At 44.8% G+C, this 26190-nt stretch overlaps 1 protein-coding gene across 9 annotated transcripts in view; it reads right to left on the bottom strand.

Moving 5' to 3' along the window:
- The window catches only part of SPTLC1 (serine palmitoyltransferase long chain base subunit 1), a 71695-nt gene that overhangs the window by 11545 nt on the left and 33960 nt on the right, over positions 1-26190 (bottom strand). For 5 of the 9 annotated variants that reach the window (XR_008558234.1, XM_054726841.1, XM_008156865.3 and 2 more), the window contains 6 exons: positions 16256-16385; positions 10621-10710; positions 3389-3496; positions 2803-2898; positions 2453-2549; positions 646-700 (listed from right to left, as the gene is read on the bottom strand). Coding sequence is in view for 8 of the 9 variants with exons in the window: in XM_054726841.1 (XP_054582816.1) it covers positions 646-700; positions 2453-2549; positions 2803-2898; positions 3389-3496; positions 10621-10710; positions 16256-16385 (576 nt within the window). In the remaining variant the exon portion in view is untranslated. Of the gene's footprint in view, positions 1-645; positions 701-2452; positions 2550-2802; positions 2899-3388; positions 3497-10620; positions 10711-16255; positions 16386-24787; positions 25258-26190 lie in introns of those variants that run through there. The other 4 variants (XM_028133141.2, XM_054726840.1, XM_054726839.1 and 1 more) reach the window with 4 other exon arrangements.

The raw sequence follows: 26190 nt of genomic DNA, 5'->3' as shown, positions 1-26190 counted from the left end.
GTTTCACCTTAGAAAAGGCAGAAAGAAACGCCCTGGGCAATGTGAGATCGTTTTCTGTAAGACCAGAAACCCGCCTGACACTGTCACCAACCTCCATGTTCTCACTCGAGGAACCCTGAAGTTCTCTTGTGTCGTGAAAACAAATAACAGGCTCACTCCAATGTCACTCAAACATCAGGCTCGCTCCAATGTCACCTGTTTCTTTCCTCCTATTAACTTGGAATACAACTTAGCAATCCCAAGGCCTGGGGACAGGACGTGCAGTCACCAACGAGCAGCACGTGCCGCCTCTTGCTCCCGCAGGCGTGGCGTGCCCAGAGCTCATGCTGACCACTCCGGTGGCTGCGCGCCAGGGCATGCGCTGTTTTGATCTTGTGCACTGCTAGCATATTTTATTATTGAGCGTGTATCACTCTAGAAAAACAATCATGATTCCTTAACATAACGACAGTGGATGCTCTGGTTTCATGCAGACAGACAAACCTGAGGGAACCGAGGTTTTGGTTTCTTAGCTGCAATTCAGTCAGACTGACCCGAGCCTATCAAGTATACCCCAAACTAAAGAGACGACATTGAAGATTTTCATTCATTGTTTATATGTGGAGCAGGTAAACTTTAAGCTGGTTGAAAACATAGAAAACTTACCCTTGTAAAGCTTTATGAATTCGTTTGCACTTTTCCTTCAACACTGCAAAAATACCTGGTGAAAAAAAAACATTCTTTAGTGCAGTTGACCCTTGGACAATGCAAGGCTTAGAAAATTCGAGTAAAAAATTTTTATAATATTTTTATATATATATATATATTTTTACTTCATTTGAGAGAGAGAGAGAAACATCAGTGATGAGAGAGAATCATTGATTGGCTGCCTCCTGCACACCCTACCCTCACCAAGGATCGAGCCCGCAACCTGGGCATGTGCCCTGACTGGGAATCAAACCTTGACCTCTTGGTTCATAGACTGACACTCAACCACTGAGCAACACTGGCCAGGCTGAGTTTAACTTCTGACTTTTAAAAACTTAAGTTGTCCCTTGGCATTTGTGGGGAATACCAAAATCCGCAGATGCGTATGACATGGCACAGATCAATGCACACAGTAGGACCTCAGCATCCTCCAATCAATGGAAGATGGTGCAGGTATTTATTGAAAAACATCGCATACACAAGGACCTGGGAAGTTCAAACCCGTGTTGTCTAAGGGTCAAATACATATTTGGAAAACCTGGTATTACTAATCCAAAAATATTTTTTAAGGATCCATTTCAAGTCCTAGCCGGTTTGGCTCAGTGGACAGAGCGTCGGCCTGCGGACTGAAGGGTCCCAGGTTTGATTCCAGCCAAGGGCACATGCCTGGGTTGTGGACTTGATTCCCAGTGGGAGGCGTGCAGGAGGCAGCCAATCAATGATTCTCTCTCATCATTGATGTTTCTATCTCTCTCTCCCTCTCCCTTCCTCTCTGAAATCAATAAAAGAATATATACATATATAAAGATCCACTTCAAGTTCATCAATTTAAAATGCTGCAAATCCTTCCATATACTAACAACACACAGACAGGCGGCCAGAAATGCTTCTGGAGGCCCAAGCTTTCATCCTTGGCACATACTAATACCTTTTCAATCTTTTTAGCAAATCTGAGATGACGTTTTCCACAGCAAAACAATGGCTCTTGTTCTTATTAAATTCTACAAATAATTTGGCTATAAGGATAAAAGGGTACCAAGGTATTTGTTACAGAAATATCAAACTGGTAAACAATCTGGTAAAAAATAGAGACTGCATGTAATAATGTTTATGATGTTTTCCTTGATATTTTCCATTTCCTCAAGAAAAAAATTGAAAAACTAAACTACCCGAGCAGGAGGCTGGAGGGCCAGGCCACCTGCCGGGCAGGTGCGGGAAAGTGCCCAGAAAACACTCATGGTGCCCAATTCTCTGAATTAAAAACCAAAGTTGAAAATTTAGAAACTTAGAAAATTTGAAATTCAAGCAATACCAGGTTATGCCTATTTCTCAAATTCTGTTTCAGGCTCTGGTGAGGAAGCATGATCACAACCAAAGCCACATTTTAAATTCAGTTGATTTCAATGGTCGTAAACTAGATACCAACTGATGATTTAAAAGCGGAAGGGAAATTAGACAGTTATAAAATTATATGTAACAAAAATTAGTAGCACACTGGGCTAGTTTCTACAAAAAAGAAATAAACGAACGACACTGGCCCAGCACCACGCCCGCCCACACGGGAAGCAGCGCTCCACTCCAGCTCAGCTCCAGGACGGCAGACGCCGAGTGCGCTGCCCTGCTCTGCTCTGCAGCCAGGCCGGAGAGTGAGACTCGGCCCAGAGCTGTCCGGCACATCATCTCCGCTAGCCAATTCCTCCAAAAAGTGCCTAGGACCACGGCTAATGGAGCCTGCAGTCTGACTTCCTGGGTTTGAAGATTATACCTGGATTCTCTTCCATGATGTTGAGGGCCTCAATGGCAGCAGCAGCTAACAAGGGCGGCAACGAGGCAGAGAAGCAGTATCCCTGACCGGAAAGGCGCTGAGAAGAAACAAGTTAAAAACATAAATACGTTCCTTCCTCCCTCCTCCCCTCCCTGCCCCGTCCCCTCTCTCCCCTTTGCCCCTTGCTTCCACTGTCTCTAAATATCAATGGAGAAAATAACCTGAGATGAGGATTAACAAAACAAAACAACAACAAAAAAATTGTGATGAACTCTGCATGGAATTTTGTTCCTTGCAAGTCACATTTCGAGGTGACCAAGGAGCAGGAGCCTGCTTTAGGAAGAACCTACCTGATGGTCGATTACGAAAGAGCGGCCACAGCAGAAGCCCCCAATGGAAGCAAGCGCGTTCTCCATGTTGGCACTGATGAGATCAATATCATCGATCTGCCAGAAAAGAGGGACCTTGTCAATTACTCCCCAATTAAAACCAGACCAATTTCAAGCCTAGCGACATTTCACACTAATCATGCCAACACCTGGGCTCTCCAAGCTACGTATGTGAAAACAGAGGGTGAACACACACAATCTATCGTTGAAAGAACAGACGGTTCAAAGCACTCCCGCAAGTGTCTCCCTTTATCCCTTTGCCACTTCATTATCATGAACAATTTATACACAATGTGAGGCAAATGCAATGGTTTCTAGGGTAAACACGGAACCCGGATCCAGTGCTACCATGTGAACACAGCACAGACTCTCTGATGCGCCTTGAGCTGGCAGCCTGCAGGGACCCGACCCTCGGGGCTCTGTGAGGAGACAGACACCAGCGGGGCGGGCGCTGCCCGTGCAAGCGCTGCCTATGCCGTGAAGCTGCCCAGCGGGATGGGACCGCGAATTTCCGGTATGAGGCATGTTCCAAAATAAGAGACCTTACATTGATTCCAAAATGCTCAGTGACTCCTCGGCCATGCTCCCCCAGCACTCCGAACGAAAGGCTCTCCTCCAGAAAGATCCTGGCTTTGTATTTGTATTTTAACTGAACCTAAGTGTGAATAAGACAGAGCTTTACAAGTCTGATTAGGAAGAACAAATTACCCTAACATGACAAGTGAGAAAAAGCAGCAGCTGCTCCTCAGCACAGGCAGATTCCTAGCTGGGAACTGCCCACTTGCTGAAATGGAGCTGGAACCCCAACAGTCCTCCAGGCCCAGGGCAGTCACCTGACAAGCCGTCCCAGCTGTGCTGCACAGGAGCGGCTTCAGCGCATACTGTAAGCAAGTGTTCTTTGCACAGTCTATTCATTGCCACATTTTCTTATATTTTGCGAGTTCTGTTGGTGACCCTGTTGTCTAAAATGGCCCCAGTTGTAGTGCTGAGTGCTGTTCTTAAGCGAGAGGCTATGATGTGCCTCGTGGAGAAAACACATGAGCTAGACGAGTTTCCTGCAGGCGGGAGTCACAGCGCTGTCGGCGGTGAGCTCAATGCTGGTGAATCAACACTATCAATTAAAGAGGGTGTCTTTAAACAGAAGCACACAAAATGAGGTTGTGACGCAAGGACTGATGAGAAGGTGGTGACCAGAGGCTTGCTGAAAACTACCTCTGTGTCTGCCCAGGAGCAGCAGCTCACAATCTGTAATTCCGTATCTGCAGCAGGTTTACAGAACCGAAGTACCGTGAATAACGACAATCAACCGAACTTGTGATGCTTCAAAATGTTTACTTTAACTCAATACAGACAGCGCTGCTAATTTCTAAAGAAGTGCACGGGGAGCCGTTAGGAGTACAATCAGGTAACTATCTGTTAGACACAGGTCTGCTCCCACAGAAAGTCCTCCCTGCCCTCCCTCAGGGGCACGGTGTTTTCATTTTGGATCCATGGCATTTTCTAACGCAGAAAACGTTTTCATTATGTTTTCCCCTTTACTTTCAGTCCTTTCCCATCAAGGTTCGGATGCTTATTGATCTGCATGTTCTTCTAAGCATTTCATGTCTTTTATAGTTTTGTTTACACTGTGGGAAGTTGGACACGTGCATGTTTGTTTACAGGTTGTTGCTTTTTTAATTTCTTTATTGATTAAGTTATTACATGTGTCCTTATCCCCCCATTATTCCCCCCCCCACTCATGCCCTCACCCCGCTGTTGTCTGTGTCCACTGATTAAGTGTTTATAGGTTTTTTTTATCCCCTAGAGTTTAATTACCCCATATGATATGTATAGGATCAATTTCACAACTGAATTAAAATACAGCGATTATTAACCACTAAATTTTTATAAATATATGAGAAGTTTGACCTCTCAAATATTCCCATGACTCATGTATTTTGATTACTAAAGATTTAATTTTGAGATCTTTTTGCACTGTCTGGTCAGTGTGGCTCAATTGGGTGAGCGTCGTCCCATGCACCAGGAGATCACGGGTTCGATTCCCAGTCAGGGCACATGCCCAGGTTATGGGCTTGACCTCCCAATAAGGAGTGTGCAGGAGGCAACCGATCGATGTTTCTCTCTGTCTCCCACTCAAATCAATAAAAACAGATTAAAAAAAATAGATATTTTTACATTAAAACTATAGGAATAATGTATAAAATGTGTCCCAAGTCTCAGATAATTTATTGATTTTTATTTTTTTAAATATTTTTATTGATTTTTAGAGAGAGAAGAGGGGGAGGGAAGGGGGGAGAGAGGGGGAGAGAGAGAGAGAGAAAGAGAGAGACAGATCAATTGGTTGCCTTTTGCACGTGGCCTGACCGGGGATCAAATAGGCAGGCATGTGTCCTGACCAGAAATTGAATCAGAATCTTGTAGTGCACGGGACGACTTGACGCCCAACAAACGCAATCACACTGGCCTGGGTGATAATTTATTTTTAATCCAGACTTTATTGGCTAATCTGCTAATCAATATCAAATTCGGGGGGTGGGCACTGAGCTTTTTGCTGGATTTTGATTAAAAATTAATAAACTTATTTGGGGAGAATTACATCTTTTCAACACTCTTTTCCATTCATTAATATGAATGAGAAAGTTTCTAAAAATCATATTTTAGAGTATATCCTATATAATAAAAGGCTAATATGCAAATAGACCGAACGGCGGAACAACCGAACAACCAGTCGCTATGACGTGCGCTGACCCCCAGGGGGCACGTGTGGAACATGGCGGGTGTTGGCTGTGGTGGGATGGTGGAGCAGGTGAGAGGGGACGCCAGACCAAGGCGGGGCACCGGTCGCTGTCATCAGAGCAAGCCTCTGGTAGTTACTGAAAATTCTTTGCTCCCGCACACCGCGGTCCTGCCCGGTGCTTGCACCTGCTGCTGGCACCGGAGCTGCCGCTCACACCCACTGCCGGCACCAGCCCTGATCACCCCTCAGGGCTTATCCACCTCCCCCTGCTCCTGAGGGGCGATTGGGGCCGGCAGCTGCCTCTTGCACCTGCTGCCAGTGGTGGAAGCCGTCGCTCCCACCAGTTGCTGGCACCTGGTGCCCGTCCCGATCGCTCAGCGCCATCAGCAGGTGTGAGTGGCAGCTACCGGACCTGATCGCTCCTGAGGACTTCTCTACCTCCCCCTGCTCCTGAGGGGTGATCAGGGCAGCAACTGCTGCTCACACCCGCTGTTGGCGCCAGCCCCAATCACTTCGTGCCAACGGGTGCAAGCTGGGCTGCTGCCATCAGCACATGGGAGTGGTGGTAGTGCGAGCAGGGCTGCTGGCAGAGAGGGGACCAGGGGCTGCGGCAGGAAGGGCCAGGCAGGGGCACGGAGGATGGGCCGAGACCCACCCGTGCCCACTGCAGCCTCATGGTTCACAGTTTATTTCAAGGTGTACAAATTCATGCACTAGGGCCCTAGTTTAATAATATTATGACAGTACTGGCACACAAATAAACAAATCAGTGAGAGAGGAATCCCACAGTCAAGCCCTATTTTGTGTCCTGTAACCTTTCTGTACTCGGATCTGGCACATCCTGACCTCTCCCTGCACTTGCGGTCTTGCTTCCCTGCTAGGCTGACACTTGCCCGTCCACACTGCTCTGGGATCCTAGTCCTACAACAGACGTTCTAACCTCTTCTGGCCCCCTGTCCCTCTCATTATTCTATCAGTCTTTGATACTCATGAAAACAAGGAGAGGAAAACAAAGACAAATCTTTCATTGATATTTAGGATGTATCTGTATTTCCTCAAAACATAGCGAAAACTTTAAAAATAAGCTATGAAACCCTTCTTCAAAGCGATGGACTCATAGATTCAAATTTCCATGGTCAAATGCAAGGGTGGTTCAACACAGGAAAATCAACCAATGTAATATACCATATTAATAGCATAGTACAGCCACTGTTCCTCAGTAAGTTAAACATAAAACTACCATGTGATCTAGCAATTACACGGCTACACACATAGACACAAATCCTGAAAGCGGATCCAAACAAATACTTGTACACAAACAAATGTTCATAGCAGCACTATTCACAATAGCCAGAAGGTGGAAGCAACCCAAATATTCATCAGCAGAAAAGCAAAATGCCGGGTATCCATGGACTGCAGTGTTACTTAGCACTACGGAGGAATGAAGTGCTGGGCCATGCCACAAGTGGAAGGACTAGGAGAACATGGAGCTCAGGGAACGAAGCCACACACCAAGGTCATGTGGTAAATAGTCTCCCCTGAGCTTAGTTTACATTTCATGTTTTCATCACCCACATTCAACTGTGGACTGAGAAGATTAACTGGAAAATCCCAGAAATAAACAATTCAATTAACAGTCCGTGCCTTCCTGTGTGGTGAAGTCTCGCACCACCCTCCGCCTGCCCGGGACATGCACCATCCTTTGTCCAGGGTGCCCGTGTAGTACCGGACACGCAGCAGCCGTCTGTTACCGGATCGACTGTGGAGGTGTCGCGGGGCTTGTGCCCGCAGTGCTAGAGCAGTGGTGCTGACTACCCCGACAGGCCAAAGAGAAACGGTAAAGTGCTTCCTTTATGTGAAAAAGTAAAGCTCTGGACTTCAGAAAAAAAAAAATCATATGCTTAGGTTGCTAAGATCTATGATCTTCTATCTGTGAATTTGTGAAGAAAGAAAAAGATGCCCTAGCCAGTTTGGTTCAGTGGATAGGGCAACAGCCCACAGACTGAAAGGTCCCGGGTTCGATTCCGGTCAAGGGCAAATACCTCGGTTGCAGGCTCCTCCCCGGCCCAGGCACGTGCAGGAGGCAACCAATCGATGTATTTCTCTCACATCGATGTTTCTCTTTGTCTTTTCCTCTCTCTTTCACTCTCCATAAAAAAAAAAGGGGGGGGGGGAATATCCTTGAGTGAGGATTTAAAAGAAAGAAATCCATGTTAGTTTTGCTATTGCACCTCAAACTGCAAAACTTACGGCCACAGTGTGTAAGTGCTTAGTTAAAACAGAAAATACGTTAAATTTGCAGGTGGAAGACTTGAAGAGAAAACATGTTCCAACTGATGGCAACATGCTGCTCTAGAAAGCACTGAACACACATGAAAACTTCAGCCAGGAACCCCTGAAACAAGTGACCACATTCATGTAACTTTTATTATAGAATACTAGAGGCCTGGTGCATGAAATTTTATTATAGAATACTTGAGGGGGAGGTCCTTCAGCTCAGATTACAAGAGTGCGCAGGCCAGGCTGAGGGACCCCACTAGTGCGCAACCGGGGCCAGGGAGGGATGCAGGAGGTTGACCAGCTGGGGAGGGACCACAGGAGGGCTCCAGGGTGTGTCCGGCCCATCTTGCTCAGTCCCAATTGGCCGGACCCCAGCAGCAAACTAACCTACCAGTCAGAGCATCTGCCCCCTGGTGGTCAGTGCATGTCATAGTGACTGGTCAACAGGTCGACTGTCTGCCCCCTGGTGGTCAGTGCACGTCATAGCAAGCAGTTGAACGGCCTTAGCATATCATTAGCATATTACCCTTTGATTGGTTGAACAGATAACTGGACGACCAGACACTTAGCATATTAGGCTTTTTATTATATAGGATTGTTATAACTGTCCAATTTTATCCTTAGTTGTTAACCTTTTCTGTGCCTAATTTGTAAATTACTCTTTATTGTATACTAGAGGCCTGGTGCACGAAATTCGTGCATGGGGGGGGGGGGTGTCCCACGACCCAGCCTGCACTCTCTCCAATCTGGGACCCCTGAAGGATCGGGGCCTAAACCAGCTGTCGGACATCTCTCTTACAATCCAGGACTCCTGGCTCCTAACCACTCGCCGGCCTGCTTGCCTGATTGCCCCTAACCCGCTTCTGCCTGCCAGCCTGATCACCCCCTAATCGCTCCCCTGCCAGCCTGACTGACACCTAACTGCTCCCCTGCCAGCCCGATCACCCCCAACTGCCCTCCCCTGTCAGCCCAATCGCCCCCAACGGCCCTACCCTGCAGGCCTGGTGTCCCCTCAACTGCCTTCCCCTGCCAACTATCTTGTGACAACATGGGGGTGGCCATCTTGTAGTGGTCATCTTGTGACGACATAGGCAATGGCCATCTTGTGAGGACATGAGGGTCAATTTGCATATTACCTCTTTTTTATATAGAAGGATATGCATTTATAGGAAAAACATATATATATAGGGCTTGATACTATCTGCAGTTTCAGGCATCCACTGAGGGTCTTGGAAGGTGCCCCATGCGGATAAGGGGGGATTACTGTACCTGATATATATTAGGATGATTCCATACCCAGAATAAGTAAACCCACACAGAAAGCAGACTGGTTGGTGGTTGTACAGGGCTGAGGGAGGGGGAATGGGGAGTGACTGCGTGATGGCACGGGCCTTCTTCGGGAGTGATGACAAGGAATTAGAAGGAGAGAACTGAAGGTGCACACACTGTGTATGTACTAAATGCCACTAAGTTGGGTACTTTAGCTAATTTTACCAACTTCCAGTATCATTTATTTTTCCTAGAATCTGGGTAAAATTAACTGTAGCAAGACAGTGCTCAATACTATTTAAGCCTCATTTTAGGTTCTTTAAACTTCCTCAGTATTTGTAAATGTGAATTCTCATTTCAGTAAAATTGAAAAACTAAAAATGATACTGGAAGTTGAAAAAAAAAGCAGCTAATTTTATGTTATGTAAATTTCACCTCAATTTTAAAACATCTCAATAGTCATGATTTCTAAAAACAGTATATTACTTTCCATGTTAAAAAGCTAAGTTTTACAAAATACATACCATATAATTTTATTTAGACAAAGTGCTACACAAAAGGCAAAACTATAGGAACAAAAAGTAGATCAACGGTGGCCTTGGGCCAGGTTTGGGTGTACTGACCAGGAAGGGGCATGAGGGAACATTCCAGAGTGATAGATCTGTTCTGTATCTCAACTATGGGGGCAGTGACAGGAGGGTATACATTTGTCAAAACTCAGACTGTACATTTTCTCTGTATTTTATTATATGTCAACTAGAGGCCCGGTGCACGGATTCATGCACATTGAAAGGCAATTAATTAGAAGAAATATTTTTTTATTTATTTAAATATTTTTATTGATTTTTTTACAGAGAGGAAGGGAGAGAGATAGTTAGAAACATTAATGAGCGAGAAACATCGATCAGCTGCCTCCTGCACACCCCCCACTGGGGATGTCTCCACAACCAAGGTACATGCCCTTGACCGGAATCAAACCTGGGACCCTTCAGTCCGCAGCCCGATGGTCTATCCACTGAGCCAAACCAGTTAGGGCAGAAGAAATATTTGAGGCTGGGGAGGGACCGAGGGAGATTGGCTGGCCGGGGAGGGACCACAGGAGGTTGGCTCCAGGGCATGTTTGGCCCATCTCGCCCAGTCCCGATCGGCTGGACCCCAGCAGCAAGCTAACCTACTGGTCGGAGCATCTGCCCCCGGTGGTCAGTGTGTGCCATAGCGACTGGTCAAACAAACGGTCAGACACTTAGCATATTAGGCTTTCATTATATAGGATTACACCTTGATGAAGTTGGTTTTAAAAAGGTGAGTCCAGATCACTCTTTAAAGGCCAGGGTAGGCATTCCATGCTACTCTAGTTCCCTGGTATGATTAGAGTGTGCTTGTGACCTTACTGTGCACAGCAGTGTGGATGTTATACATTAAAAGTGGTCATAAACAAAAGGCAAACTGCCAAAGAGTCCAAATACTAGGATAATGAAGTCATGGCTGCTTACCAATTCTGGAAGGGGACAAATGGTGCCAGTATTCATGTACAAGCCTTCGACTACAATGAAACGTCGAGTTACACGTGCCTTGCGAGGATTCTTTAAAAGAAAAACCACAGACATTTAAAATTTTAGTAACTCCAAATACAAACATCTATTAGAAGGTTTATTCATCACGTTTGAGATCGTGCTATTATGAGAGGAAGAACAGTGCTTTCTCCTCTCAGACATGTTTTTCATCTCCTGCAATCAACTAGGAGACCATACACACACACACACACACACACACACACACACACACACACACACACAAACGGTTGAGGCACTCTGAGACTATTATTACACAAACAAATCCTTCCAAGCTCAGAATGACTGGGAAGGTGCCCAGGGAACTTTCTGGGATGACAGGATGTTTGATGTCATGATAGAGGCCATGATACTTGGGTTATATGGTTCTAACCATTGTAAAAAGGCTAGGATTTGTGCGTTTCAGTGTATGTAAATTTTACCTAAAATATAAACTATAATATCAATCATCTTCATAGAGATATAGTGGGGAATTAGATTGTGGTTTAGAGGATAAAAGAATGGCAGAATGTTGATAACAAGCTGGGAGAATAATAATAATAAATAATAATATTATATTATTTTGTTCCCTTTGAAAGTGCCCAGAATTTTCCGTAATAAAAACACAGACAAAGCCTGCTTTATACTTCATTTGCCAAAAAACGGATGAAACCCCTTTCCTTACTTCACGCTACAGTGTCAGGGAAACCTGATTATGACCTCATCCAGTGACGTTGGAAGGCAGTGGTGTGGAGGGATTTTTTTCAGACAACACACACCTGCCCTGCCCCCCAGTGACTCCAAGTCTTTCTGCCAAATGTGTAGATGCTTCCTACATGCCGGGCTGAAAATACTGAGACCCACAGACAGTTTACCACCACCTTCCTACTCAAAGTTTCTTGCCTCTAAGCTTCTGTCTGATGGACATCTAGAAACTCCAATGCCAGAGCTCTGCTTTAAGGGGTGTTTAGAACCCAAGGCTGGGACACTCCAAAAGCTGTCACAGTATCTGAAGTATCCACCACTGAGTTTGCTTGGTCATCTCTACTCTGCCATTAACACAAACTTCAAGGCCACAGGACTGCTGGGGGTCCTAGATGAAGACATGGGGGCATCCTGCCTCTCCCTGCCTTTTAAAAACGAAGTAGCTTATTTGGATTTGAAAATATTCAATATAAAACTCTTAGGAAATAAAAAAAAGTACAGAAAACAATTTAACAAATTAACTCTTCATAACCACACATTAATAACTGTTGTCTCTCTTGTAAAAAGCATCCTATATAATAAAAGGCTAACATGCAAATTGACTGAACTGCGGAATGACCAGTTGCTATGACGCACACTGACCACTAGGGGGTAGACGCTCAATGCAGCAGCTGCCCCCTGATGGTCAGTGTGCTCCCACAGGGGGAGCGCCACTCAGCCAGAAGCCCTGAGCCAGGCTCATGGCTGCTGAGCACAGCGGCTCTGTGGCAGCACTAAGCTGTCAGTCGGACATCTCCCGAGGGCTCCCGGACTGCAAGAGGGTGCAGGCTGGGCTGAGGGACCCCTGCCCCAAGTGCACAAATTTTGTGTACTGGGCCTGTAGTATCTTTATAAATTACAATATTCAAATCAGGATTTTACTGCAATAGTTTTAGGACATGGATTTTATGATATTACTAGAGGCTCGGTGCACTGATTCATGCACATTGAAAGGAAATTAATTAGAAGGTGGCCGGCAGGGCGGGACAGGGCGAGACAGGCCCGACACACCCTGGAGCCAACCTCCTGTGGTCCCTCCCAGGCCGGCCACACCTGGGGTAGCACTGGGACACAAAGGGCATCTGCAGAGTGAGCAGGGTCCCTCTGGCAGGAGGAGTCCCTCGGCCTGGCCTGTGGGTACCGGGCCGAAACTGGCAGTCCAACATCCCCCGAGGGGTCTTGTAGTGCAAGAGGGCACTCTGCAAAGCTGCTGTCTCAGCAGCTCCTGCATTGAGCATCTGCCCCCAATGGTCAGCGTGCATCATAGCTACCGGCCAGTTGGGCGGTTGCTTAGGCTTTTATATATGGACTAGAGGCCTGGTGCATGACATTCATGCACTGGTGGGGGGGGGGTGTGTGTCCCTCAGCCTGGCCTGCGCCCTCTCACAGTTCGGGAGCCCTCCGGGGATGTCTTAGCACTGCCACGGAGCTGCTGAGCTTGCCAGCCGTGAGCCAGGCTCAGGGCTTCTGGCTGAGCGGCACTCCCCTTGTGGGAGCACACTGACCACCAGGGGGCAGCTCCTGTGTCAAGCATCTGCCCCCTGGTGGTCAGTGCCCATCATAGTGACCGATCGTTCTGCCGTTCGGTCAATTTGCATATTAACCTTTTATTATATAGGATGTTATGAGCATTTCCACATTACTTAATATTATTTAAAACATGATTTTAGGGGAGAAATTATATTCTACCTTGTAGGTTTACCATAAATTAACAATTCTCCCAATATTCCATTTAGGCTGTTTCCCTCGTTTTGCTTTTTTACATAGACTCATAAATATCTTGCAATTTCTGACACCACTTCTGATTATCTTCTAATAACAGCACCCCATATCCCAGTCCCAAGTGTACAGCTACTTAAGAATACTGGAATGTAACTGTGTCTAAAGGCTGTGCCAATGAAACCCCCAGGGTTCCCAGAGGGCCCTCTGTCTCATCACACATATCTGTGCTGATGCTGATTATTACGATTAAAAAAATGTCCCCTAATTGGGCAGGCCAAAACTGCTATCCTACTTTCTCTAATTATTAGTGAAGCCAGATTATTTTTCACATGCTCAGTTATTTGTATTTCTTCCATAAAATGCTGTTTTTATCTACCATATTTTCTGGCATATAAGACGACTGGGTGTATAAGACGACCCCCACCTTTTCCAGTTAAAATATAGAGTTTGGGATATACCTGCCCTATAAGATGACACCCGGCGTATAAGACGACCCCTGACTTTTGAGAAGATTTTCCTGGTTAAAAAGTCGTCTTATACGCCAGAAAATACGGTACTATCCTTGATTTACACTGAGTGGCCAGATTATTATAATCTCTGAATGCATAATAATCTGGTCACTCAGTGTATATCCTATATAATAAAAGGCTAATATGCAAATTGTACCCTCGACCAGGAGTATGACCAGCAGGGAGGCCAGCCAACCGCCCATGTCCCCTCCCCATGGCCAGGCTGGCAGGACCCCACCCATGCACGAATTCATGCACCGGGCCTCTAATATATATATGTATGTATGTATATACTGAGTAGCCAGATTATTATGTGTTCAGAGATCATAATAATCTGGCCACTCAGTGTATTTATTTATTTTTAAAGAATGTGTGTTAAGAGAACCCTGTAGGAATAGGAACAAGAAACATCTTGGGATATTAACACCACCCCCCAAAAATTTGATCCATACCTGGACTACACTATAATATTTTAATTCAGTTTCAAAGATAAGCATCTAAGTAGGAAATATTCAAAAATTTAATATTTATATAAAACTGAAAAAGAATCATCTTTAAAAATGAAAATATAGAGTAATTTAGAAAACCTACTCTTGGCAGGAAAATCTGTTATAAGTAATATAAATCTGGTAAAGCACACGCGCACGCACACACACACACACACACACACACACACACAAACTTGAATATCATGTTTCCCAGATTTGTACAATACTAATTTGGCAAAATAAACTCTATACAGCAGACTGGTCATTGGCCATATTCCCCAAGGCAATGTTCTTCAGTCTGGTAGCATGCTATTACTAGGGAGAACAAAGGACATCTTTCATATTCCTAGTCAGAACAAGGGACATATTTTTATGATTTGTAGAAAGTAATCAATGGAATAGTTTCAATGTTAAGATTTCCTAATTGTGCCCGGCCGGTGTGGGTCAATGGTTGAGGGTTGACCTATGAACCAGTAGGTCACGGTTCTAATCCCGGTGAGGGCACATGCCACATGCCCCAGTTGTGGGCTCAGTCCCCAATAGGGGCCGTGCAGGGGGTAGCCCATCAATGATTCTCTCTCATCATTGATGTTCCTTTCTCTCTCCCTCTCCCTTCCTCTCTGAAATCACTATAAGTATATTAAAAAAGAGAAAGATTGCCTAGTTGTACAGCTACAACACATGCATCACAGAGAAGTTTATCAGAGAGTCTATGTACTAAGAACTGCTGTCTCCTAACAAAGACAACAGAATCCTAGAGGAATAATGCAAATATTTTTAAAAAGAGAAAAAAATTGGCCCTAACCGGTTTGGTTCAGTGGATAGAGCGTCAGCCTGCAGACTGAAGGGTCCCAGGTTCGATTTCGATCAAGGGCATGTATCTTGGTTGCGGGCACATAACCAGTAGGGAGTGTGCTGGAGGCAGCTGATAGATGTTTCTCTCTCATCGATGTTTCTAACTCTTTATCCCTCTCCCTTCCTCTCTGTAAAAAAATCAACAAAATATATATATTTTAAAATAAATAAAATAAAAACAAAAATTGACACAAAAATGAGGAACGTGATGGGCATTTTTATCAGTGACTCTAATGAATGAGCTGTACTGGAACAGACCTCTTGGAAGTGACACTGAGACAAGCTGTGGTGACCAGGTTCCTAGTTCAGTCTACACCTAACGGTTCCCGTAGAATCGCAGACCAGAGCTACCTTCTTCATCCACATCATCAGAAGAAAATAAATGATAATTCTAACAGTGATGCTCTGAACACATTTCCTCTGCCACACTCCCATGGAACACGGCCATTCCCTCAAGGAGAAGAAAAGGGTAAATGGGTGGCAAGAAGGCAGGAAACCCAGTTTGGGGCTGTTGTTTCTCACAGGCAGCAGCTGCTCAGAGGCACATGACGGTGGGGTGGGGAGAAAGAGCCTCACTTTGTTCATAAATCTGTAAATTCAGATCTGATGTTATTGTTTCTTCCACTTAATTGATTCTGATATGAATTAATCTATTTTGAATCCAATTGGTATATCTCGTGAACACCCTAATGAACCTGGAGCTATTCCTGCAGAGCTGAAAGTATACACCCCCACTCACAGTGCAGGCTGTTTTTCTCTCCTTTTTTAAAAATTTTAATATTTTTATTGCTTTCAGAGAGGAGGAGAGGGAGAGGGAGAGAAGAGGAAGGAGGAGGGGGAGGGGAGGGGGAAGGGGAGAGAAATATCAATGATGAGACATTGATTGGCTGCCTCCTGCACGCCCCATCCTGGGGATCGAGCCTGCAACCCTGGCATGTGCCCTGGACCGGAATAGAACCTGGGACCCGCCAGTCCACAGGCCGACACCCTATCCACTGAGCCAAACCGGCTCGGCTCCCTCTCCGTTTTAGAAAGCTGCCTAATTACCTTCCCCAAATTTGCCATATATAATTTTGGCAGTAATGAAGCAATTACATCAGACTTGGCTCTACAACATGAAGTACACTTAATAAGCAGGAACACCCTTAATATCCAAATGTGATCCATAGGCAAGTTTTCATGACAAATTATCATTTCATATATAATTTAGCTGGTTAGGAGTACAAAAGAACTGCATAATTTTCTTCAAAAGAATCCTACCTTTTGATCTTCGATCTCTTGTTCTTTTAGCAGTCGCTCCAGGTCAGCCATATCATTATGCTCAAATAACTTAATGTTACTACGTGATGCCTGTAGTCCTTTCTGAATAGCGAAGCAGGCAGCTCTGTCTCTGTAAGGAAGAGTACAGCCAGACTGGGGTTTAAGGGCCTTGTCAATATTCTTAGCATGGGAGTAGGTGATCTACATTCACTCGTTACTGTGAACATGACAGACAAAGCACACCTGAACATTCATACATCACTGTTTGCACTTCCCCCTGCAAGCGCTTCCCTGTTCTAAGCAGCACTCTTCCGTATTTTCACCTCGGCGTCAGCACGCGAAGGCCTTATTGTGCATGGGCTCTCGGTTTACTCTCAGCAACGCTCTCTGAGAGATGCATGAACACTCGCACTTCACCACAGCGGCACCTCTGGTTGGAATGCCACACGCAAGAGAAGCAATCCTGGAGAGCTGACTATCCGCATAACGAGGTAGAACTCTGAATCTTGCAGAGATCTTCTAAACTGGGCTCATTAGGAGGAAATACATTTTTAAAGTAAGTTGTATTAATTAAAAGTATATGCAAGATTGCTATGTCTGGGAAGATGAAGTGGACACATTTTCCCTATTTTTCTGACTAGGTGCAACCAAACCCCTAACATTACATATAAAATAAGTCTAAGAAGACGGAAAGATGGAGAGAAACGTCAGACCAGCTAGGGACCTGGGAAATGACATGACACGAGTTTCCTGGATCTCCCAGACTGAGGGCTGATGAAGTTGGCCTCCTGGAAATGCCATGGACACAGACAGAAAAACTCTAACAGAAGCCTGTGTTCTGTAGCCAAAGGGAGAGATGAGGGTCCCCAACCGACAATAACGGCTCCATTGCAGCCACACCACAGGAATACCGGGGCCCACCCCTCCGCACCAGCAGATGCTGAGCCTGGTGAGACTATAGCAAGGCACCTCAACATCCCCAGGTGGTGCTGGATAAGGGAGCTGAGACACTGATCTGTGCCAGCAGGTAACAAGGGGCTCCAACTGTGGTGTCAGTGAGACGATGGAGAGCGTGCCAAGTCCCGCCCACCCTGCAGTTAGGGGCAACCTCTCTCTCCTGAATGTGGCCTGTATCAGAGGAAGCGCAGGAGACTGAGGGCGAGAAAACACCCCTCAGGGTCAACAGAGGCTCAGGGGGACCTCTGCCTGGCAACAGTGAGGCAGCCGTGCCCCCATCCCTGCTAGGAGAGTGTCAGAGAAAGCCAGTGAAAACAGTTGTTGAAATAAAGCATAAACGAATATAGCTTAATATGATAAATGTCCAGCTTTCAATCAACTATCACTTGTCCTACCAAGAACCAGGAGTCTTAAACAGAATGAAAGAAAACAGCCCACAAATGCCAATCCTGAGGTGATGGGGATGTTAGGACTTCTGATAACTTTAGAGCAATCATGGCGAAAATACTTCCTCCAAAAATAGAAAAGAGACCTATCAAATGATCCAGCAATTTTACTTCTGGGTATTTATCCAAAGAAAATGTAAACACTAATTCAAAAGACATATGCACCCTTATGTTCACTGCAGCATTATTTACAATAGCCAAGATATGAAAGCACCCCAAGTGCCCATTAGTAGACAAGTAGATAAAAATGTTGTGGTACAAATACACAATGGAATATCATGTGGCATAAAAAGAATGAAATATTAAAGAATATTATGCTGAGTGAAAAAAGTCAGACAGAGAAAGATAAGTACCACTTTGAGGAGACAGAGGAAGCGAGGTAGTCAGAATTGGGACCATGGGAGGAGGACATAAAACCAGGAATCCAACTAGGCGGGGTTACAAAGACACCCCAATTGGGCAGGGAAGGAAGGGCACGTGAGAGAGGCATGAACTTTAAAATGTATGGATATTGCTAAGACAGGCAGCATGCAAATAAGCAATCATAAGGCAGTGAGGCAATCCCAAGGATACTGCTAAGCAGAATTCTTTGAAAAGACCAATCAGGAGCTAGCAAGGCGGTACCCACCCCCTCAATTAAAAAGCATGTACTCCCTCTTGCCTCTCTCAGGGCGCAATGGGCTCCTGATGTTCTGTGGTGGGAGCACACCCCTGCGCCCACGTGGCTGATGGCCACTGGGACTCTACACATGGACTAATAGACTTTAACACCCGACTGTCACATGGAAAGGAAGCCTGGATGCTGGCTGCTCCTGGAACCCCAGCTGCACCTTTTTCAGGACTGATTTCTCCCAATAAACTTCAGTTCCACTAATCGTTTTTGGTCTGTGACTTCATTCTTCAATTTCTCGAGACAACGAACTTGGACTCAAACACACCACATTTCGGCTTCAGTATAATTGCACTTATATGTGGAAGTAAAAACACACACACACACAAATAAACCCAAACAAATCAAAGCAGAAACACACTCATAGATAGAGGAAACAAACTGGTGAAGGAGATTAAGAAGTACCAATTTCCCATCATAAACATTTAAATAAATCAGCCGAAACTGGTTTGGCTCAGTGGATAGAGCGTCGGCCTGCGGACTGAAAGGTCCCAGGTTCGATTCCGGTCAAGGGCATGTACCTTGGTTGTGGGCACATCCCCAGTAGGGGGTGCGCAGGAGGCAGCTGGTCGATGTTTCTCTCTCATCGATGTTTCTAGCTCTCTATCCCTCTACCTTCCTCTCTGTAAAAAATCAATAAAATATGTTTTTTAAAAATTTAAATAAATCAATGGGGATGTGATGTACAACATAGGGAATATATCAATAATCCTATCTAATAAAAGAGTAATATGCAAATTAACCATCACTCCGCTACACCCACAAGCCATGCCCACCAGCCAATCAGGAGCGAGTATGCAAATTAACCCAACCAAGATGGCCGCGGCCACAGAGCGAGCAGGAGGCTTGGGTTTCCCAGGCAATGGAGGAAGCCAAGCTTTCCGCACACGCTGGCCGGCCCAGGCCTCCACTCCAGGCTACAAAGTTTCAATTATAGAAGACTAGAGGCCCAGTGCATGATTGAATCATTCACATGTAGGGTCCCCTACACGCTTTCGCTTTCGATCACGGGGAGCTGGGTGCCTGTCCGCTGGTGCACCAGGCACCAGAGGCTTCTAAAAGGCCTGGTGCACCAGCGGACAGGCACGCAGCTCCCACGCTTTCCTTTCGATCGCTGGTGCACCAGGCCTTTCAGAAGCCTCGGCGTGGCGGAGGCTTCTGAAAGGCCTGCTGCCTAAGCGGACAGGCACCCAGCTCCCACACTTTTGCTTTCGATTGCGGGGGAGCTGAGTGCCTGTCCACTCAGGCACTCAGCTCCCACGCTTTTGATGGTCCGCACGGCGGGGACATCAGCTCGCTGCCCCAGAGGCCCCTTCTGTGCCGCAGCACAGCCATGGCGCAGACGCTGAGCTCGTGCCGCTGCTGGAGACGCAGCTCAGCGTCCCGCCGGCCCAATCGGCTACCCCGAGTCCCGCGCCCCCCGCGCCTCCTGGCCAATCATGGGCATAGCGAAGGTACGGTCAATTTGCATATTTGTCTATTATTAGGTAGATAAATAAATCCCAGATACCAGGGCCACCGCCTGGGTCCCTGGGGGGCGTGGCCGGCCTGCAAACCACCACAGGCCCCTCGCCCAGGCTGCCCCACACCCCAAGGGAACCCCCACCCTGATCCGGGACACCCTTCAGGGCAAACCAGCTGGCTCCCACCCATGCACCAGGCCTCTATTCTATCCTATCTAATAAAAAGTAATATGCAAATTGATCATCACTCCAACACACAAGATGGCTGCCCCCATGTGGACACAAGACGGCCACCACAAGATGGCCAGCAGGGGAGGGCAGTTGGGAGGGACCAGGCCTGCAAGGGAGGGCCGTTGGGGGCAATCAAGCCTGCAGGGGAGGGCAGTTAGGGGCAAAGAGGCTAGCAGGGGAGCAATTAGGCATCAATCAGGCTGGCAGGGGAGTAGTTAGGGGGTGATCAGGCTGGCAGGCAAAAGCGGTTAGGGGCAATCAGGAAGGCAAGCAGGCGAGCAGTTGGGAGCCAGCAGTCCTGGATTGTGAGAGGGATGTCCGACTGCCCGTTTAAATGGGAAGTTGGACATCCGTCGAGGGGTCCCAGATTGGAGAGGGTGCAGGCTGGGCTGAGGGACACACTCCCTCCCCGTGCATGAATTTCATGCACTGGGCCTCTAGTACTGTAATAATTTTGTATGGTGACAGATGGTAATTAGACTTACTAGGGGATCATTTCATATGTACATATACAAGTATCAAATCACTATACAGTGGAACCTCAGTTCTTGAACTTAATTTGTTCTGAAAGGCTGTTTGAAAAGCAATTTGTTCGAAAACGGAATCATTTTTTCCCATTAGAAATAATCTAAATTGAATTAATACATTTCAGGCCCTCAACTGATTGCTTGTTTTAATCTTTCTTAAATACAGAATGTCTAATGTACTGTTTGATCTAGAAATAAACACTTCTTAGATTTATAAAACCACCCCCTACTAGCCTTAAACAAATTTTTAATACATCACTGCCTGGGAAATGCTATCACTAGCTAACAGCTTTTCCTTTATCCGTTCAACAACAGTTTTTCTACCTATTCAATTGTCTGTGATTGTTTTGTGAACACTTTCACACCCTTAGTAACATTAGCACTCTTGATGGTTTCTTTTTTTAAAATTGTACTAATCATAGATTTCCAGCAACAAAAGCATTCTCGCCTGTTCCCTGAGAGATACTTTGTCATGCTAAAGTATCAGCATAAAAGAATTGTCAGGTGGAAAACTGAAGGTTTGATCAACAACCCAGATATTTTTTCTGTGAACAACTTGGTCCAGAACCTAACTGTTCAAGATGGGAGACATTTGAGAAACAAGGATTGACTGTAGTGTGCGTCTGAAACTAATAAGATATTGTATGTCAATTATATGCCAATAAAAAAAATGTTTCCAAAAAAACCAAGAGCCAGTTCTTTGAAAAGATAAACAAGATTGACAGACCTTTAACCAGACTCATCAAGAAAACAAAGAGTTGAAAGATAAAATCAGAAATGAAAGAGAAGCAACAACTGACACCAAAGATATACAAAAGATTTTAAGAAAATATTATGAACAACTATATGCCAACAAATTGGAAAATCCGGAAGAAATGGTTAAATTCCTAGAAACATACAACCTCCCAAAACTGAATCAAGAAGAAAAAGAAAATCTGAACAGACCAATTACAATTAATAAAATTAAAGCAGTAATCAAAAAACTTCCAACAAACAAAACTCCTGGACCAGATGGTTTCACAGGTGAATTTTACCAAGAATTCAAGAAAAGTTTATACCTACTGTTCTCAAGCTTTCCAAAAAAAACTCAAGAGGAGGGAAGACTGCCAAGCTCATTTTATGAGGCCAGAGTATCCTAACTCCAAAACCAGATGAAGATACTACACAGAAAGAAAATTACAGGCCAAGATCCCTGATGAACATAGATGCTAAAATCTTCAACAAAATATTAGCAAACCAAATCCAGCAATACATAAAAAATATCATACACCTTGATCAAGTAAGGTTTGTACAATATCCACAAATCAATTAATGTGATGCACTATATAAACAATGTAGAATAAAAGTCATATAATCATATCAACAGATGCAGAAAAAGCATTTAACAAAATCCAGCACACATTTAGGATAAAAACTCTCAGCAAAGTACGAATAGAGGGAACATATCGCAACATAATAAAGGCCATTTATGACACACAGCTAACATCATACTCAATGGGGAAAAATTAAAAGCATTCCCCTTAAGATTAGGAACAAGACAGGGATATCTGCTTTCACCTCTTATTCAACACAGTACTGGAAGTCTAGCCACAGTGATCAGGCAAGAAGAAGAAATAAAAGGCATCCAATTGGAAAGCAAGAAGTAAACCTGTCATTATTATGCAAGGAACCCTAAAGATCCCACAATAAAACTACTGGAACTGATAGAACCAAGGAAGTAAAAGATCTGTACTGGTCAATTATAAGACACTAAAGTAATAAACTGAAGTAGTTAAAAATAAATGAAAGCATACACTGTGCTCATGGATAAGGAGAATTAACACTGTTAAAATGTCCATACTACCCAAAGCAATCTACAGATTCAACTCAATTAACTATCAAAATACCAATGGCGTATTTCACAGAACTAGAACAAATAATCAAAAAATTTATATGGAACCACAAAAAACTTCAAATAGCCAGAGCAATCTTGCGAAGTTGGAAGAATCATGCTACCTAATATCAAACTATACTACAAGGTCACAGTAATCAAAAGAGCATGGTACTGGCATAAAAAAAAACAAAGACAGGCATATAGTTCAATGGAACAATAGAGTCCAGAAATAAAACACCTAAATGGACAAAGAAGGCAGGTACATACAATAGAGTAAGCACAGTCTATTCAATAAATGGTGTTGGGAAAATTGGACAGATACATGCAAAAACAATTAAGCTACCACGTTCTTTCCCCATGTACAAGAATAAACTCAAAATGGATTAAAGACTTAAATGTAAGACTCGATACCATAAAAATCCTAGAAGAAGACATAGACAGTAAAACCTTGGACCATTTTTCAGGTAATACTTTTTCTGCTGTATCTCCTTTGGCAAGGGAAACAAAAGAAAAAATAAACAAATGGATCTCCATCAAACAAAAATTTTTTGCACAGCAAAGGAAACCATCAACAAAATGAAAAAACAACCCACAGAATAGGAGAACATATTCATCAATGACATATCTGATAAGAGGTTAATACCCAAAATTTATATACAACTCATACAACTCAACATAAAAAAAGAGCTAATTAAAAAATGGGCAAAGGCATTGAATGGGAGAATATAGTCACTAATGATAAATCTAATAAAGGGTGAATATCCAAAATGTATAAAAAACTTATACAACTCAACATCAAGAAAACAAACAATCCAACTGAAAAATGGGCAAAGGATCTGAATAGATGCTTCTCCAAAGATGACATACAGATGCCAATAGACATATGAAAAGTTGCTCATTGTCACCAATCATCAGAGAGATGCAAATTAAAACCAAAATGAGAAATCACCTCATGCCTGTCAGAATGGCTATCATTAATAAACCAACGAACAACATGAGGGTGTGAAGAAAAGAAGGGTACCCTCATGTACTGTTGGTGGAATGCACACTGGTGCAGCCACTATGGAAAGAATATGGAGTTACCTCAAAAAATTAAAAACGAAACTGTTTTTTGACCCAGTGATTCCACTTATGGGATAGAGCCAAAGAAACCTGAAACACTAAGTCAAAAGAATATATGCCCCCCTATGTGTGTTGCAGCATTATAAACAACTAGAGGCCCGGTGCACGAAATTCATGCATGGGAGGGGGTCTCTAAGCCCGTCCTGCACCCACTTGCAATCCGGGACCCCTCAGGAAATGTCCAACTGCCAGTTTGGATCGGGCCTAAACTGGGAGTCATACATCCCTCTTGCAATTCGGGGCCACTGGCTCTTAACTGCTGGCCTGCCTGCTTGCCTGATCGCCCCTAACCGCCTCCGCCTGCCTGCCTGCCCCTAACCACTCACCTGCCTCCCTGACCATCCCTAACCACTCTCCTGCCTGCCTGATCGCCCCTAACCACCTCGGCCTCAGCCTCGGCCCCTGCTGCCGTGGCTTCGTCGGGAAGGTCGTTCGGCTGTCCAGTCTAATTAACATATTATGCTTTTATTATTATACTAGAGGCCCGGTGCATGAAATTCGTGCATGGCAGGCGGGGGTGTCCCTCAGCCTGGCCTGTACACTCTCCAATCCAGGACCCCTGCCTGCCTGATCGCCCCTAACTGCCTCTGCCTGCCAGCTTGATCCTCCTAACTGCTCTCCCCTTGCTGGCCTGATCCCCCTAACAGCACTCCTCTGCAAACCTGATTCCCCTAACTGCTCTCCCCTGCCAGCCTGGTTGTCCTTAACTGCTCTCCCCTGCTGCCCTGATCGCCCTACCTGCTCTCCCCTGCCGTCCTGATACCCTAACTGCTCTCCCCTGCCAGCCTGGTTGTCCTTAACTGCTCTCCCCTGCTGCCCTGATCGCCCTACCTGCTCTCCCCTGCCGTCCTGATACCCTAACTGCTCTCCCCTGCTGGCCTGATCCCCCTAACTCTCTCCCCTGCCTGCCTGATTGCCCCTAACCACTTCTGCCTCGGCCCCCGCCACCATGGCTTTGAACGGAGGTCCGGAAGATGCCCGGTCTAATTAGTCTATTACCCTTTTATTAGTATAGACTAGGTGTACCAGTTAATAATGCAGATTTTTTTCAATAGATGGAATTACACATATGTTGATATATGTGCGATTTGATAAGTATGCTATTTTGTTGTATTGACAAGCTTCAAAACTTCATATGTCAAATTTGCCAAAGGTGTTAACATCATAGATATTTTTACGCTTAAAAATGTCAAATTGTGTGCCAAAAAAGAGCATTTGCAGGAAGTTTTAATTCATTACTTTATTTTGAAGAAAAAGTTATCGTATACTTGAGGAAGCTTATGATGAACATGCTCCATCTCCAGGTACTTGTGAATGCTGATTTAAACGCTTTAAAAGTGATGATTTCAATGTGAAAGATAAAGAATGTTCAGGTCAACTGAAAAAGTTTCAAGACCAACAATTATTGGATGAAGATGCATGTCAAACTCAAAAACAACTTGCAGAAAGGTTAAACGTTGCTCAGCAAACAATTTCCGATTCTTTACAAGCAATGGGAAAGGTTTTAAAGGAAGGAAAATGGGTGCCACATCAACTGAACGAAAGACAAAGGAAAACCAAAAAGTCATCAGTAAAATGTTGCTTCAACAGCACGCAAGTCTTTTTTGCATCGAATTGTGACTGGCGATGAAAAGTGGATTTATTTGAGACTCCCAAATGCACAAAATCATGGGTTGAGCCAGGTCACCATCAACATCGACTGCAAGGCCAAATCTGCGTTTGGTGGGATTAGGAAGGTGTGGTGAATTATGAGCTTCTAAAACCAGGTGAAACTGAATATTGATTGCTACAGACAACAAATAATCAATTTTAACCATGCTTTGATCATGAAACGACCAGAATGGGCCAGAAGACATGGCAAAGTAATTTTGCTTCATGATAACGCACCATCACACACTTCAAAACCAGTTAAAGACACGTTAAAAGATCTTGCCTGGGAAGTATTAACCCATCCGCTGTATTCACCAGACCTTGCTCCTTCAGATTACCACTTGTTCCGATGGATGGCGCACACACTTTCTGAGCAGCACTTCAAAACGTACAAAGTAGAAAATTGGGTCTCTGAATGGTTTGCCTCAAAACAAGAAAAGTTCTATAGGGATGGTATCCACAAATTACCTGAAAGATGGGGGAAATGTGTAGCTAGCGATGGACATTACTTTGAATAAAGCACTTTTGATGTTTCTCTTGAAGTTATCGTGTTTTAACTACAAAATATGCATTATTAACTGGTACACCTAGTACAGTGGTCGGCAAACTCATTAGTCAACAGAGCCAAATATCAACAGTACAACGATTGAAATTTCTTTTGAGAGCCAAATTTTTTAAACTTAAACTTCTTCTAACGCCACTTCTTCAAAATAGACTCGCCCAGGCCGTGGTATTTTGTGGAAGAACCACACTCAAGGGGCCAAGGAGCCACATGTGGCTCGCGAGCTGCAGTTTGCCGACCACTGACCTAGTAATATGCAGATTGATCATCACTGCAACACACAATATAGCTGCCCCCATGTGGTCAAAGATCCTGCCCCCATGTGGACACAAGATGGCCACCACAGATGGCCAGCAGGAGAGGGCAGTTGGGAGGCACCCGGCCTGCAAGGGAGGGCAGTTGAGAAGGACCAGGCCTGCAAGGGAGGGCAGTTG

Source organism: Eptesicus fuscus, chromosome 15, assembly GCF_027574615.1.
Source record: "Eptesicus fuscus isolate TK198812 chromosome 15, DD_ASM_mEF_20220401, whole genome shotgun sequence".
Classification (NCBI taxonomy): domain Eukaryota; kingdom Metazoa; phylum Chordata; class Mammalia; order Chiroptera; family Vespertilionidae; genus Eptesicus; species Eptesicus fuscus.
The sequence above is the reverse complement of the archived record's forward strand: the minus strand, read 5'-3'. Positions and strand labels throughout refer to the sequence as shown.